This window comes from Coturnix japonica, chromosome 2 (genome assembly GCF_001577835.2).
Source record: "Coturnix japonica isolate 7356 chromosome 2, Coturnix japonica 2.1, whole genome shotgun sequence".
Taxonomy (NCBI): Eukaryota; Metazoa; Chordata; class Aves; order Galliformes; family Phasianidae; genus Coturnix; species Coturnix japonica.
The window spans coordinates 101,624,925-101,643,119 of NC_029517.1; the positions used below are offsets into that span (position 1 = coordinate 101,624,925).

The window sequence follows — 18,195 nt, forward strand, 5'->3', positions numbered from 1 at the left end:
GGTTTGTGCATTTGTCTCTTATCCTACTTTCACAGCCTGCCTGCACTTCTCCGTCTTTCTAATGAAATACCTTTTGGATTGATCTACTACACAGAGGAAAATAAAACAAATGATTTACTTCTTGAGGAAAGTGCAACTCAAATGACCCTCAGCCACAATTTTGCAACTGCAAAAACGTGAAGTTGTTGCAGTAATAGTTGATGCTGGTTTAATACTTTAAAATCTTTGCATTTGATGGACTTTGGAATGTACATGTGCTTATAAGAAAAATAACACTCAATAGAAATCAAATTTAATGTTTTTGGTAAGGTTTTTTTAGGGCCACTGTGCATAAAATGCAACAGCCCTGAAAATTCACCCCAGTTGTATCATTTCATTAATGCAATAAATGTGCAGCATACTTAAAACAGTAACACCTACGTAAATCCTCATGTAATAAAAGGGGTTATCTAAGATGAGATTATACAGCTGACATGAGGCAAAACCACAGTCTATGAAGAAAGGAAAGCTCCCCTGGACATCAGTGGCATTTCTTTCTACGGAGGGGACAACAAGGTGCAGCCTGCTATTGTAATACTGATACCACAAGTCTCTAAAAGCCAAAGCAGGGGAGCTGTTATTTCTGTACCACAAAAAAAAGACAGATTCTAGAGACGTTATTACATTTAAATGTATTCTGATATTGCATTCTGCTTTTCCATCTCAGCAGACACTGTTCCATCTGAACAAGATGGACATAACATACAGCACAGTATTTTATATTAAATGTAGTTGTAAGGGAAGAACAACAACCTTGGAGTGACTCACTCACAGGACCAATTCATAGGTTACACTGAGTATGAAAGGCAATTTCAGAGGAGTGGTGGAAGAAAAGGAGTTTTATAACAGAGGTGATACAAACTAATTTAGAGACACAGATACATAGAGAACAGAGTACACAATGTTCTGTGCACACTTTTTCAAGGGAGGAAAGAATGTCTCCTTTTTCATATTCGGTGGTATTTGGAAAAAAAAAAAAAAAAAGAAGAAATCTAATTCTGTTCTGCACCATAATAAAATCATTATAAATGCTGAAACATATTAAAAATTCAGCACTAAAAAGACAGCAGCTTTCTACTTTTTCTACTTTCTACTCAGCTGCACTGAATCTAAACACAAGATACTAAGAACAGGAGACTGCATTAAGGAGGGCTGGTGACAGGCCCTGGCAGTCCTATGCAAGTGGTATATGTAAGATGTAATAAGATATTCAGCAGTGTATTTCAGCACATACAACAAAGCACTCAGAAAGCAAAGTTTTACTCATGGCTGCCTTCCTTTTTAGAATAACAAGACAGAAAGAAAATATATGATTTGTTGAACTATTTCACAAACAGCTCGTCACATTTCTATATCCTGAACACATTTTTTTGTGTGAGAAGACAAAACCATAATGAACTTCACCTTTTAAAATCTAAAGCAGCAAACTTCTTTTAGTGCTAGGATTGTGAAAAAACAACACTTTCTACAAATAACTGCACCATATAAATTGATGCTCATGAAATGTTATTACAATCTGAAGTTTAAAACCCCAAAAGCAAGAAAATTCTGAGTTAAACTGAAACTTCATCCTTAGCCCACCCAAAAGTGTTTAAACTTTTGGGCTTGCCAAAGAGTAATAATTCTATATACAAAAATATACTGTCATAACTAGAAATTTCAAACTAAGTATGGAATTCAAGCTACAATTCTGACTCTTTTCTTCCTTACTTTCATAGGTGTAAGCCGGTCCTCTCATTAGTCCAACACTGGCACAGTCAACAATCATAAGGTGTTTAACTGTTTCTGTGCAGCAGGATTCCTTTGGCAACTTCTCAGTGCAGTCAACTGCATGATTTGTAAAGGCAGTGAAAAAACAACATACTAAATAGAAAAACTCTCCGTGCAGTAGCCCTAAAGGGAGGAAAGCTCACATAAATGAGTGGTCTACTCCTTGTAATCCACCACACTCAAATCCAAACCTTTATTTATTTATTTATTTATTTATTTAAAAGAGCTACAGGCATAAAGCATTGAACCACCAGATAAAGGATGAAGTAAGATACTGTTGAGGAATAATGATGCACTCATCCAAGTTAAGAGAAAAAAAAAAATGGAACGTGGAAAAGAGTGGTCTTATCAGAGTCAATGGGACATGAAATGTTACAGCATCTCCTAGGGTTTCTCCAGTCCTCTTTCACAATTAAACTTTTGTTGAATGATTCCTCTCTCTGTTGCCTGAGAACTGTCACAGAAAGATTTCTTGATGTTCTTGGAGTCTACCTTAAAAGACACACCCTGGCATGACATGGCAAATCAGCTGATGAAGAGGCAGCCTCTGTCGTAGGTCATCAGAACTTCTAATGGATATAAGAGGAAAGCAACAGATGAAGGCACTGACAGAATAACTAGCACAAAATTTCATGGACTAAAGAAAAAAGATTCTTCTCCTTTCAAACCTCAGAAAAGCCTCTACAGCTCTGAGATGGTTCTTTAAGGCAGCAAACATTGCCTGGAGTCATGCAAGTCCACCAAAAAAAGCAAAATAATTCTCAATAAAGGGTCCTGTAAATGTTTTCTTGGAACTTTTAAAATCATCCAGTACTACTTCTGTTGATCAGTCCTAATCCTAACAGCTGTGCTGCCATGAAAATCTGAAATTGGCTATTTTCTTTAAACAGGTACATTGTCAGTCTAGGCCTTCAAACCACAGACTTCTTACTCCAAAGAACTGAGGTCATAAGTTTATTATCTCCACCGACAGGAAAGCAAACCTAGGACCCTCCAGTTGTGTCCCTTCTTACCTAGTCAGCTTTCCCTTGAAGATAGCTTAAATGTCCAAGGAGGTGGAAATGATGTCCAGCTTTGGCCAAGACCAGTCAGAAAATCTGCCTTCTGTGGTATATCAGAGTTCTGAGTTTCTAGCTCCCTCTGTCTGAGGATACACTCCAGGGTTTCTTCTGCTGCAGCACAAATCCCTAATTACCAGACAACAGGTAAGAACTCTATAGATCTATCTTTCCAAATTTCAGCAGCTGTTCACCAGAAAGGGAGAAAGGAGTCTGCTGGTAAAAAAGGAGACTAACATTCAGCAATGGTAAAATGCAAGCACATGGTCAAACCCTTGCTGAAAGCCCACCATCCGAGCTCTTTTCTTAGATGAGTTCCCTAAATGCTCCATGCCCCATTGCTCCCCTCTCCCACTCTCAACCAAACAATGGCCCAGCTATGGACTGGGATGGAAAGTCATGTTCTCTTACCCCAAATCACTTCCTTAAACAAGGAAATATGCATTACATTACACCTCTGTGATTTTCAACTTTGTATGATGCTATTACAAACTCAGAAATCTGAAAATGGGGAGGCTCTGAGAAGTGAATGGCAGAAAATTAACTTCCAGGTCTGGTACAACAATGTGCCCATTGCTTCAGAATATGCTTAATGCTCTAAGAAAAGCAATGAGTTCCCAACATCTCGAGAAATCCAAGCAACCACATAGGAAGCAGCAGGTGAAAGGCTGTCTATTTTGTAATTAACTTGTTTTTTAAAAGTCTGCAATCTTCTCCTCCAATGAAAACTTTCTATACTATAAGTGTTACTTATTTTATTCTGCAGTAAGTGCTAATGTTCATATTTTGAGGTTCTGAAAGGAGTGAATAAAACCAAAGCCAAGCTAGAGCATGCTTCTTTAACATTTCCACTGTAATATTATGTTTCAGTGAGTCTTTTAAACTCAAAGCATTCTTAAAAGGGTAAAGGATTTAGCTGCATAATATTTTTTTCCATTTCAGAAGTATATTTTTCTCTGAGCTTTCATTATTATATACACACAGAAAACTCCCTCAGAGCTCCAAAGACAAATATTAGAGGACAAACTTGCCAGCTTTTGTATAGTAAATCCTCTGGTTTTACTAGAACTAAATTAATTTATACAAACTAGAGAGTTTAATATGAGCATACATTTAACAGATGCTACTTTACACATTTTTATGTGCATAGTATCTGTGTAAGATACAGAAGGTACGTATGACAGAGTTTCGCCTATTTCACAGTTATTGGTTCAATGATGGCACATACTAATTCTGGTCACAATACTTGTATTTGGAGTTTAAGTGGAATTTTTGTCCTTAAGGAAAACTCGGCCAGATCTACTATCTGCTGCACATCTTTGAAATTCAGAAGAAGTGACACTGATATAGGAAAATGTCTTTTATTTTAGCTTTTGTTCAAAGATAGGCTGTAGAAGTTACTAAATCTTGAACATACATCTGGGTTCCTCAGCAAAATGTAGGTACCATGACAAAATAACAACCAAACACAAGAATTCTTTTGCTGGACCCCTACTCTTGAAACACTTGTCGTAGCAGCCTGTATCAAGGTATCCTCAACAGAAAGTTGCTGTTAGGAGAGAGATCAAAATTTTCCCAATTGCAGCAAGACTTGAATCTCCCCACACTTACCATGGAAAAACTCTCCCTGCTGCTAATAGAGTTAATTCTGCAACAGGGAAATCTGTGCAGCTATGCTGAAGAGACTCAAACACAAGAGACACAATAGCAATGTCATGGACATAATCCAGTGAATTAGTAACATACAAAAAAGTTATGTTTGAAAGAATATTATTTGGGTTGCAGAGTCAAGAGGCCAAAATCTGGAAAATGCCAGAGTTAAGGCTCGCTCACCTGCCATTTGTAACTGCTTGTATAATATATTTGCAATGGCATGATCACTTATTCTACATCCACTACCATATTCCATCAATTCCTGCCTATGATGATGTCCAAAAATGCAAAATCAAGACACTTTTAATCTGGCATTTTCAGCATTAGAGTATTTGACTTCACAACCTAACAAAATCCTGAATAAATCAAGTCTTCATGACAGCAGTGTTGAAATATTCTCAGCATTACATGAGACAGCAAATTTACAGCTCCAGTGTCCACTCTCGTTTTTACTAAAACCTTAGTCACAAGCTGAATCTAACTTTAGCACTCTGCACAAACTGAGTACTCTTTCCTCAACAATGAAAAAAATATTTAAACATTCTTCTTTCCTTCTAGATTGTCATTTCCAACGTCTACAGTTATTCCTAGGTTTGCGAGCCTTGTGGATCTGGTGGCTGTGATAGAAGTCTCCCAAAATCAGAAAGAATTTTTGAAATCCTCTCAAAAGAGCTGAAAATTCCAGGGTCTGAAACTTACACAGGTGTAAACCATCTAAACACATTTGAGTGTCCAAAAGCCATGACTCTCACTGATGGATGCATTTGCTCACAGGACTGGAATTTGAATGTGTACTGTATGGAGGGAATCTTACTTTCAGGTCACTATCTTTGCCATTTTCCATTTCCCTCTATTTTCTGCTTTTGAGTGCTAAAAATTCCTGGAATTTTGGCTCCTGGAACAGAGCCAACCAGCTTTCAATGTCATTAATCAAATCGGGAGGGGTTTGCTTCATTAGAAATAAAGTCTTGTTACTTTTCTTCTTAAGACATCCATAGTTTTAAAACACTCCTAGGGGATTTACTGACATTCAAGACAGAAATGGATAAGATACGCGTTAGTCAAACATGGAGTTTAACAAGATCCCTAAAAGTTAAACAGCAAGTTGTCGGACAAGGCTATGTGCCTTGCTGTTGTATCCTTAAGACTCAACAAGTGGTTGACATCCACCATTCCCACACTTTACACAAATATGCCCTGAAACTGCAATTTGGCTCTACACAAAGGGTAAAAAGGCAGAAGGCAGTCAATTTTCTTTTCATCCAGGAACACTGACAAACTAGGATAAAAATCCTTTTTCACTAAGTAACAATTCCTTCCCAGGGGTCCTCCTGGAAAAATGCATCATCCCCCTTTAGATTTCAGTGTCTCTGTATAAGCACAAAACCCAATCTCAGCTAAAAGCTCCCCACAATTGCATTGTAGCTATGCTTTCATTTGCTGATGCCTTATAATCTTTGAAAAAATACAGCCAATGTTGTGGCTTCCTATGTAAAATGAAACCCGGTATCTAATTTAAGACATCAAGATATAATATCTATTTGTAATAATGAATCTTCAGCTTTGTCATTTTCACTTCCAATGTACTTTGCTATGGAAAATGTTGAAGTGTATTTATCAGTGTCGTTTTGCAGTAATGTATCATTTACTGCTCCTAAGAAGCAAAAAATGAAATATTGCATTGCAGATGGTATCAAAACTCTGTTTTATCATTAGACTCACAACTAAGGTCTCTGCCAGCCTAGGTAAATCTTCCACTAAAGCAACAGTTTTGCCCAAAAAAAGAGTGTGGATTGAATCCAGCATGAATGAGAAAGCCTGCTATCTCCCACACATGGGAAGAACAACCTTCCACCCCCTCGCATCTCCACAGTTTCCCCAAGTCTTTTATAAAGGGAAGATTGCCTCACTAAATTTTTCCACTTGCTGTACTTTTTTGTGTGTGTGTGTGTGTGTGTGTCTGAATTTGTTCAAAGTCTGCTTGGGGAAAAAAAAAAAAAGAAAAAGAAAAAGAAAAAGAAAAAGAAAAAGAAAAAGAAAAAGAAAAAGAAAAAGAAAAAGAAAAAGAAAAAGAAAAAGAAAAAGAAAAAAGAAACAGAAAAAGAAAAAAAAAAAAAGAAAAAGAAAAAGAAAAAAGAAAAACACACTTCTGCTCACAAATGTCAGAAGAGAAATACATTCTAGCAGTCTTTGGCCAACTTAGACATGAAATGAATTTTACATTATCAAAATACCTCTTACTTCGTTATCTGAAAACGTATTGCACTCACTTTTCCTCTGAAATTCAGAGGAATATTTTGCTTTCCAGTCCATTTTTCACTAGAACGCACATTTTCTCTCTCATTGGAAAATATATCAATTGCTTATTGGGAAAAAAAACCCAAAAAAACAAAAAAAACCACACACACACACACACAAAAAAGTATTTTGGCATGGCTGACCTGTAGAGATATGGAGCTAAGGAGAGTCAGTGAATCCACTCACTCTGATATGCATACATGATATGCAATTAAAATCTCCATTCACATTCCTACGGGGTTGTCAATCAAGAGAAAAGCCTTTTTGACAACATCCAGTGAAGCGTACCAACTAACTGCTGAACAGGAACTTAAACAGTAACAGCTTTTGTTACTAGCAAGAACGGATTTTACCAAGATTTGGTTCAGTTTCTAAAGAAATCATTATGTTAAAATTTGGGGGGCTTTTCATTAAAAATTAAAATGTATCACAAAGCTATTGTGTGTGAAGCTATCACATTATGTAATACATGAGGGCTATCAGATATTTCTGAAAAAAAAAAAAAAGAAGCCTAACTTCCTGGTTGTATGAAACAATTAACCTTTCATATTTAGAACAATGAATAATGATTACAAGCCAGTTTACAGGGAGAAGAAGACATTTTTCCAATTGCATTTTGTCTGTTTGGTAGTTGCCACAGATGTCTTTTATAACACCCTACGCTGCCCAGCCACAGAACTGACACAGCACAATGCCTGCTACTACCAGAAATGAACAATTTATTACTATCGCACTGGAAAATTACATGGATCAATTATGTGGATCAATCCTAAAGACCTGCATCTCTGAAAATATCCTAATTTATGACAATAGAGAAAAGTCTTTGATAAACTCCAGAAAGGACAGTGGTTACTTTGCAATACATAGTTTGATCATAAACAACCCATAACAACATTACTGTACTTTAAAATCACATCTGTAAAGGTAAAACCTGTGAAAATAAAGCGATCATTATCAATCTTCTGTTTGTGTTTTAAGCACTGAACTCAAACTACACTTTCCAAATGTTTTAATATTATTAGAAACCGTAATATTTGCTCTTCCTCATCATGCTTTGTAACTGAAGAGAGAGCAGATGCATCCTGACTATTAACAGTCATGACAAATTGCCTTACTAATGAATGTTACACACTGAAAGTGCCATAACTGATTAAACTACAATTTCCCACTACCAGATAGAGACTTGGGAACTCCAGCAGTGGACAACTCTGATGTTCTGCCAACGGGCCTTCAGGGCACAGCGCGGTACTTAGAAAAACACACTGTAAATTCCATATGAATATATTCTAAAGGACTATGTGTATACAACAGGTTTTAAAGAACATTAGATGAAACAGCTTAGGTTTGTAACTGATGAGGCATGCAAAATGGATGTGTTTTAACAATTCTAGAATCTATACAAGGCTGCGTTGAAGAATATTCCTGTTGGGTTCCTCTAGCCCTCACCCCACCTCCCCAAACATTGCTTGTGCTTTGCTTTCACATAAAATCTTTCTTTTGTCAGTCTCTTTGTTGGTGCAAAATTGGCAGCAGTTCAAATTCAAAGTACTCCTATTCATTTACTGACCATTAAACCAATGTCATTCTAGTTCACATCAGCCAGAGAGCTAAGCTCTAAAAAACATAAAAGGCTTGCTTCACCACTGACGAATAATGTGTACATTTTTACAGAGCTTAAACCTTAATGCTTTGCCTGAAACTAACAATACAGTATATCTTATCATTCCTTTTTCACAAGCAGGCAGCTGCTGAAACGCTTGCCACTTCAAAATATCAATTGCTTGCCAGAGTTGTCCTCAACACACCCTGTCAAACTCATGTATATTGTGCAATGAAAATGGTGCAGGAAAGCTAGAAATTGTGTCAAATTCTGCTGTAAGGGTATGATGTGCAAAGAACAACGTATGACAACCGCAGAGACTACAAACAATAGCGATGGAGCCAGTCACCACATATATCACAACTATGCCTGTACATATTTTATTACACGTATTATATATTTAAAGCATGACAAATGTGTCATTGAAGCTATGTGCTACACCACATAGAAACCCTTCAGCTAGTTAAGCTTTTTCATTTCTCTTGATGGAAGTGTAGTGTTATTTTTCTGCCCTCTGAACATTTGTTTGTAAATCACACAGCACACACACACACACACACACACACACACACACACACAAAACAAAACAAAAAAAAAAACCATAAGGTTTTCAAAATGAGTAACAGAAAACAAAAGACAATACTACCAGATGAGAAAATGAGATTTTGTACAATTAACACTTTTGCTTTTCTCTAAGGACACATAGTCAGGCTACCTTAAAGAATATCTGTGGCTATGCAAGACAAATTCAATATCACTGTGCCCATAAATTACAGTATACCTAATTTTAATGCAGATAAGTGCTGGCCTATTGATTTGCATGTTTCCCTGGCAAAATGGAAATCCCATGTGAATATGTTCTTTGTCTGTAGAAAATGCATTTTAAAAAACCTTTATGAATACAGCAATCTATGCTAAAAAGGAAAACATAAGTCACCAATACAGAATTATGCATGAAACCTAAAGGAAGTAGTGCATATAAGTACACATGTATGCACATATCTCTCCATGTGCATGTGTATGTGTTACACAACTTCACCAAATTTTAGCATATAATTACAATTCCTATTATGTGTCTTCATTAATGAAAATTCAGCCTCTATATTCCTAAATGAGCTGAGGAAAAAATAAGTGAAAATTGACAAAATAAGTAAAATAATAAGTTAATTACAAATTGATTGTGGAATATTATTTTGAAATTAAAGGAACAACAGACAGCTAAATAATAATAATAATAATAAAAATTAAAAAGATGATTAAGAGGAAAGAACAGCACAACTGCTGTTCACAGAAGAATGATGCAGGTTGCAAAACCTGAACACACAGGAATCTATGAGAGTCGTTAACTGATACAATCCTAACCAAAATGAATAGATACGCTATTAATGTGTTAATAAATATTTTGGAAAGAGAATAGGTGTTTTAGGTGCTTGGGGTTGCTGACCTTTGCTGTGTTTATTAGTGGGACAATGATGCATTATTAACACACAGCAGCTGTACCTGAACTGCTGCCATGAACATAATAGCCTTTTATAGCCATCAGGGGAGTGAGATAGGAGGCCTTTATTAACCACTAGACATGATTAGCACATTATGTGAACTTTAGTAGGCAAATTATCTCTTATTGAAATATAATGTTGATTATCACTAACTGCAAACATGATCTGAAAAACTTCTTGATGCAAAACTAAGATTTTTATTACAGTTTGGAATATTACTAGTTAGGCCACTAAAAAAACACACACACATAAGTTATTTTCCTTTGTTCGATCTGCAAAAACAACTACGCCTTGAGAAAACTGACTGTATTGTGATAAACCACAGAACTGAATGACTTCCACATCATCAGTACTATTGCTCAGAACTACAACCGAACACAAGTGGACATTTCCAACATCATTAAGAAAGCGGCTAATGAAGAAAAAGCCTTCCCTTATATTTTTCAATAAAGATTACAAGCAGTTCTTAAAAAAAACAGTTTGCTAATACATTTTCAAGGGTTAACGTGAAAAAAAATAACACTATGATTTACTTCAAAAAGCTTAATTTTGGGAAAGATTATCCCATTAGCCTTCACAACTGAATGCAGCATGGAGAGTCCATTATGAGCAGTCTTTTATGCCCTAGCAGAAAGCCATTAACATAAAATAAATCATTTGCTTTGATATTAAGCCTCTTCTATCTGCAGGTTTCTATGACTAATTTTCACAACTGTGTCTGCCAAAAGATAAATTATACTTTTTTTGAAAGGTTATCTTCTCTTTCCACTATTGCATCTCCTCTTACTGTTTATTATAATTTCAAGTTGATGCAAACATGATGCGTGGATAGGAAACAAATGTTTTCCTTTATTCACGAACACAAACTTTTGCACTTTCAGCAACTGCAACTGAAGTACGACTTCAGAGCCAGCCACTTGTAAAGCAGGGTAGAAATTACTGATACCTTCTTCAAGGTGAGTAATAAAGCATAAATGCATGGGTCTGTATACACATTGAGTTACACTGAGACAATAGGAATTTACATGTATCTGTAATCTTTTTACTTTTCTAGATCAATCTTTTGCCTCACTCCACACGCATCGTATTTCCCTTACTGACACACTTCCCAAAGTACAGGCCATCACTTTCTGATTTCAGAGTTCTGATTTCTTTTTTGCATACAGAGCAAGGAACTGGAGTTCACTGTAGACTTGCTTAATGTAACACAAATATACCAGCTACAGTAGCTTCTATTTAACCTTTTGGACCATATAATTCTGAACAATAGCAGGAGACAGAAGAAGCAACACAGTAGCTCACTTTTCATGCTACTAGTAACTTTGAAAAAGCCACTGGTGCCACTTTTGACTGGTACAGGGTGGTTTAGCAGTCAAGAATGCAAACATTCAGACATTTCCTCTAACCTGGATTTGTCAGACGCTCATGTAATTCAAGTATGTTTCGCAGCTTAGAAAGCAGTGTGTTTCTTGGGAGGAAACCATATTAAAAGGGTCTGTGGCAAATCTAATAGAAGCACAGCAATAAATACTAAATGAACAGTTCAGAAACAGTGTCAGCATATGTGCAATTGAAAGATAAGATATAAATATTAGTAGAGCCGTATGAAATTCAAATGCTAAAAATACTACTTATTGCAAACAGAAGAAGCAGAAGAAAACCACAGACATTATAAATGTCAGTTACATCAAGATCTCTGCTGAAAAGCACTTTTAACTTTGAAGATCCTAGTCAAGAGCTAAACGTTTTATTCAGAGCCCTAACTCATTAACCCATAACTGATCACAACTGGTGAACATGAAATGTGGATAGGATATTCCAGTGGAAGGGAAGGTGAAATTTCCTTCTGTGCACTTGCTGCTGTAGCAGTGCAATGTCTGATGCTGCTGCTAACGGTATGCAATCCGTGCCTAGCCACAGAATAATGAACTGTTCCCATTTTCCAACTGAACTCTGTAGGGAGAAATGATATGACCAAGAAAATCTCATTCAGATTACTGTGAATTCCATGTCCTAAAGTATTTTGGAAGTGCTGCTATAATTAACAGTTGTTTGGCACTCCCATTACAAGCCATGTTTTCGAGCAGTTTATAACTCAGCACTTTTAATAAGAAATTATTCTTTGGGCAGAAAACCTGCACCTTGTCGTGTAACAAAACACTGCCACCACAATGCTTTAGTTTGGCGAGGCAATATTTAAACTTGGTGTTTTAGTGTACGCAGCCCATGCAAGACATCCGCAGAACATGTGTTCACTTCACAAAAATAAACAGAGCTGCCACTAATTGCCACCACTGCTGGATCCAGCAGCCAAGGTCTGAATGGATGCAGGGACTCCCTCTCACCGTGCGAAGCGGTGCTTTCAGGTCACTCTTGAGATGTGCTGAGAGAACAGTTAAAGGAAGCTTTTTGCTTCTGCTGTCTAAGCTTTGTTACATCTACCATCCATAAAGGACTTAAATATCCAAGAATTGTGATCTAAATCCTACCATGATTAGGACTCACTATAAAATCGTGTTTTAAACAGTCTGTGTTTAAAATTTTCTGATGCTTCTGCGCAGTGCTAATAAGATGAGAAAGTCCTGCTAAAATGGGAATCTGACGGCAGGAGCGTGCTGGTAAAGTGTAATAATCCCCAGCAGGCACTGAATTCAACAGAAGTTGAGATTGCCCAGTCCTCCACAATATCAACTCTGTTAAGTCCTTAAATGAACACAGCTCCAGCTGCTCTTTGGTTTCACCTAAGCACCAATGCATACAATGTAGTGTTTAACAAATTCAGCATTCTTGATAGCTTACAGCTTTCACTTGTTTCAGCAGACCTCATGTTAAGCCGGCTGAGGGTAGTCCACTAGAGATGGAACACCTCATTCTGATAAGAGAATGAAACATAGTTTCTCTCAAAGCAGTAAAGTATGGCAGAAAGAAAATACATATACATATAGGAATGGCCATGAAAGCTTTGGTTTAGAAAACATCTCAGTGAAATATTTCTCCAAAGCACATGCATAAATTGTTTTCCACATTCCGTATGCCTCTAACTCTGGCACAACCCTCTAAGGTATTGTAGCCTATGGAAGGAAAGTCTATTTCATGTCTTCCTGTGCTATATTTTTGGAGACTAGCTAAAACACTTAAAAATCAACAGTCAGTTCTAATGTAACTGTTTAATCTTTTTAAGTAGCACCAAAAAATTTCAAGTACGATTCTAATGCATTAGGGGACAAAGTAATCATCCAAGGAAAAAAGATGTCCAGAATATATAAACGGTGATCATGTTAGATGAGCATAGCCTAACATTCTGCCAAAACACAAACACTTCAGCTTCAGAGCAATAACTCTAAAGAATCCTGAATCTCAGATACAAACAGGACAGTATCAAGCCACTGGAAATAATGGACACTTTGTAAACAGCCACAGAACGTTTTAAAAAGGATAGATTCCATGGTGGAATTCAGTTTACACCATCAATTATGATAAATGCTGTATATAATTTATATGGACTTTTGGTCCATAGAATTCCGGTTGCTAGCAGGATTGTTACCACTTACAAAGTACTGTATTCTCTTTATCCAGTGTCACTCTGCTTTTTTCAATTGAGAAGGTTTTGTGTTCCTCTCTCTCTATTTTTTTCTTTTTCGTCTGTATTCCCCTTTTTAAAAACAACTACAGACTATCATTCTACCTCTGCTGTCTGGCTGTATTTTTCCACTGCACTGACAAGTACCAGTGGATACAAGAAAGATGAGTTGTAGACTTCTTTATTTTGAACCAGGTAGCAAATCACACAAGAATCTAGTGAATAATTCTGCAAGCCTAACCATTGGGAGCAGTAAAGACCATTATTTTCTCCCTGCTGTTGGCAGGGGTCAGCATCCCTGTCATTAACTGTGTCAAATTATAATTATGTAACTGCACTTTATGTGAGCAGATATCTGAAAACACCGTAAAGTTGCAAGCATGAAAATATACCGATCCTTCTTACAGCACTGACTGACGCAGGCTTTAGAGGGGAAACTTCAGTACAGAAAGCCACAAGAATGTTATTTATTGCTCCCTACATAAACATTTAAACTTATTGTTTGACTTCTTCAAGTACCTTGAAATCTCTGACCATATTCTACTGTTGCATTAATACATTCTGATTACCAAAGTTATTTCTTTGCGTAACATGCAACTCAATTAGGGAACATGATGTTTCCTAAAATAAACTTCCATCCAGCAGACTACTCCTATTAGCCGGTAAATGTCTGAAATGCAATTATGCTTCAAGTTTCAAGAGGCAAACGGTACGACCCCAGCTCTAAATCTGTCCGTCCAGCATAAGAGCATCACTATGTTATTTCAAAGGCTGACCTATATACTGCAGCATACCGTCCATTCTGTCTGTTTGTATAAGAGATACCTCACACAGTTGTCATAACCAACATTGTTTGCATTGTTCTTTTACTTTTCTCTCTCCATGGGTACTGCGAGAGAGACAAGGAAAAGCCTGCATGACAATATATGCACAGCATAATGAGCTTTCACAGCAGATAGAGAAATATTAGACTAAGATGCTTAGAATGTTATTTTAGGTTTATGAAATAAAGATCTAAGCAGTCTTCTGAAACAAAGCCTGCCAACTGAAAATTGTAAGATAAGATATGAGTGCTTGAATCTACGCTGCTGCATTTTCCTTTGCCTACAGAAAACATGCGCCATCAGTATAATCAGTGCAAGTGCCTGGATACTCACTCATATGATTTGCCCAATCATTTGGTCAGCAAAAAGCTACTAGAAAACTGAAAAGTTTTATTTGTGGGATGCTTTGTAAATAACCAGCAGCTTTAGCAGATTTAAAATGTAAGGAATCAAAGTCTTCCCTATTTGACAAAAAAAACCCAAAACAAAACAAAAACAACAACAAAGCCACCATCTCAGTGGGCAAACAAAGGCCAAGGCCAGCAGCAAGTACCTAAAGCAAGTTTTTATTGACTTCATGGGAAGCAAGAACAAGTCCCAGATGAGTTTTGTAATGTTTAGCCAGAGGAAAGCAGCTGATTAAGACCACCACTCCAGTCCCAAACACGGACTTGTCCCACTGCTGTACCCACATCCTACACCAGGAGAGATGGGCTGCAAGCAGCCAACCCACCTTACCAGGGGGATATCCTGCAGGCCTCCCCTCCAGCTCCCCAAACACACACAGCAGGAGGATGAGTGACAGGGCAATACCGGAACGTGACTGCATGTTTGGAACAAGTCAGATAAGTTTTCGCAGCAATGTTAATCATGCTGGGTGAAGGGAGAGAGTGAAAGAGGTGAAAAATGAAATGTTCAGTAAATGTACGCCTCCAAGGGGCCTAAGAAAGCCTCCTTTGCCCGTTTAATGTAATCAGCGGTTAGGGGCAAAGACATCTGAAAAAGACATTCATCCTATACTCAGTACCTTATAGGAAACATTCCTGGTAAGTCTTCCAAGCAGAAAACATATGTCTTATGACTGTGCACTTTTAAGCACATTATCAGTTCAGGCAAAGTGAAATAGAAGAGTTGCAACTTGTCTCCAGAATGAGTGTCTCATTTGCATTTAAAAAGAACAGTTTGCTCCCTCATACATGGCATGACTTAAAAGAAGCTTTAACCAGCCAGTGAAGACATTCCGAAAAACTTCTTTCTAAATTAATTTATTCGATTTGCAGCACAACCCACCACAAATGATTTAAGGAACTTAATTGGAAAATGATTTAATATATTAAAGTAATTCCTGATTTTCCAAAGCATTTAACTTTTAAATTAAATCTGGCCCACTATCTCAAGAATGATGAGTGAAATGTGTATTCAAGTCATTACCTTCTTTTTGAAGCCTTAAATCACTGATAGGTTTAATAACGTTTGTCCAGTTTCACTGCCAAATGGGTCTTCAGACACTTTGGTACTTATGCCATTAAGTCTAGCCTGGGCTTCTTACATAGCAACACTTTACGGTTACAAGGTACAAAAGCAGACAACAGAGAAATTAATGGCAAGCCGCATATCAAGGGGAGCAGCCTAACAGTACTCTGAGCACTTGAACAAAAAAATTAATACCCGCACACCTGCTTGTGTGCATCTGGGCTCCTCCTGCTGAGCAAAGTTCGCTCCTCGCACCAACTTCCGATCTACGGGGCAGGGGATGGAGACTGCCAAACACAGCTACTGAACGCTGCTAACAGCCGTACCTCTGGGATCTTCCAAAACATCCTCAGGCACCCACAAAGGGCCAGATTTATCCCTGAATTCTATAACTCCATTGAGTGTATGTGAAATGCAGCCAGGCTGGATTTGGTCCTTCCTGTTGCGATTGGTAGATGAGACCATGTGGGAAATCTTTCCTGAAAACTGAGAGGGTTTCACCCCGCCGCCGCTGCCCCTGCGTTTTAACACCGGTATCTCCTATTTCGCCCTTTATCTCCGAATCTGGGCAGCTGCCGGCGGGGAAAGAGAAGGCTCCCAACACCTTCCCGACACGTGAGCCCGGCGTGACAATGGGCAGCGCGGAGCGGGGCTGCCCGACGAGGTCCCACCGCCGGGATGAGCCGCTGGTACCCCGCTATACCCGAGATCTCCCCGTCCCGCACCCGTGCCGCTGTGCCCCGCGCAGATGATGTGATGCGAGAACGCTCGTCTCTAAGCACACCTTGAGGGACAGCGAGTGCTGCAGGAGCGCTCACACCCCCTGAGGATGTCCTACGGACAACATTTCATTCGTGAGCAAAGACTACTCCGTAACAACAAAGTGCAGCTCATGCATACAGCCACAGCGGCAGCACCGATGCTCTCTCCCCCATCCCCCTGCTCGGGAACTAAAGTAGCGCGAAGTGCTCCGGGATGGCAGCACCGCACTCCCGCAACCCGGCCCGGTCCGGGCTGTGCGGTGCCCCATCGGGGCGCGGGGGCTGACACCGGGCTCCGGAGGACACGGACCCTATGACAAGTCGTTGAGGAACTGGCTGGGCAGCCAGAGTGGGACAAAGTGAGTCCTTGAGCTGGACTGACTTGTCACCCTGTTTTACTGCGTGTATACACTCTGTATAGGTGTGTGAGTATATATGTATACGCATACAGACATAACTGTATATATAAGTATATGCGTGCATATATGTGCACACACACATATGTCACAGACACGTTCACATACAGGCGCGCTCCCGGGCACGGCCGAGCACCGTTCTGACACATCAACTGCGGGGCTCGCTATGGGGCAGAGAGTTGCTCAGCGGACACGATCCCCATTCACAGCAGCCCTGGAGATCCAAGTCCTCCGAACCGACACCACGTTGTTCCTCACCGACGGAACATACCACGGAAAATGCCCCCACCCCCCCCCGTCCTCCGCCCCCCTCCCCGGCCGCCCGCCCCCAAATCTCTCCGGCTCTGAATTCGGGGTGCCCCGGCCCCGCGACCGCTGCCCGCCCGGGACTCCCGCAGCGCGGCTCAGCGACCGCTCCGGCACCGCGACCGCAGCACAACAGACAGCGCGAAGAAAACCCTTCGGACGAGACAAAACGCGAGTCACCTTGTTGCAATAGTAGGGGTCCAAGCAGGGGGAAGGTCCCAAACAAGGCGTATCAGGAACGGCCGCAGGCTGAGGAGGTGGTGAATAAAATCTTACGTCCATTTCACTCAAACATCAAGCAAACTCCTCTCCGTGTCTTTGGGTTGTTAACGTTGTTGGTGCAAAAAGGGGTGCGTGTGCGTGTGTGCGCGAGAGGGGAGGGGGGGGATGGGGGGGGGGCACACAACAGGGCTGAGAAGAATGAAAAAAGAAAAGAGGTGCCTGACTTCGGCAGTCAAAGAAACACCTTCCCTGCCTCACATCCGTTTGTGGTTTGTAAAGAGAAAAAAAAAAAAAAAAAAAAAAAAAAAAAAAAATCTCTTCCAAAAAAGCACCGGGCTGCAGATGTCTGCGAGAGAACCAACAAACCCTCCTTCCTTCCCGGCAGGGCAGGTAACTTCAGCACTTATTGTTCCCCGCGCACCGGCGCCGGGGCGCTCGCTCCGTGCGTGCCGCGCTTTATGGGAGCCTCGGAGTTGCCTCGCGTCTCCCTCCCTCCCTCCCTCTCGCTCGCTCGTTCGCTCTCTCGCTCAGTTCCTTGCCCCTTCCTTCCTTCCTTCTTTCTTTCTTTCTTTCTTTCTCTGTTTTCTTTCTTTTTATTTATTTTTTTTTTTTAAATTTGTTGTTATTGATTTGTTTGTTTCGTTTTCTGCCGGTGTATTTTAGTTGTCCCCCCACCCTGAGGAGCGTGGCCGGGAA

At 39.4% G+C, this 18,195-nt stretch overlaps 1 protein-coding gene and 1 long non-coding RNA gene across 3 annotated transcripts in view; one reads left to right on the top strand and one right to left on the bottom strand.

Annotated features, from left to right (window-relative positions):
- TOX (thymocyte selection associated high mobility group box) overlaps positions 1–17,679 on the bottom strand; it is a 216,222-nt gene extending 198,543 nt beyond the window's left edge. Inside the window, exon 1 of one of the 2 annotated variants that reach the window (XM_015855652.1) lies at positions 17,458–17,559. In XM_015855652.1, coding sequence (XP_015711138.1) covers positions 17,458–17,559 — 102 coding nt within the window. Of the gene's footprint in view, positions 1–17,457 lie in introns of both variants that reach the window. The other variant, XM_015855653.2, reaches the window with a different exon arrangement.
- Positions 17,680–17,828: 149 nt separating this feature from the next.
- Positions 17,829–18,195, top strand: part of LOC116652960 — a 45,041-nt gene continuing 44,674 nt past the window's right edge. Inside the window, exon 1 of the long non-coding RNA XR_004306228.1 lies at positions 17,829–17,889. This is a non-coding gene — a long non-coding RNA (uncharacterized LOC116652960). The remainder of the gene's footprint in view (positions 17,890–18,195) is intronic.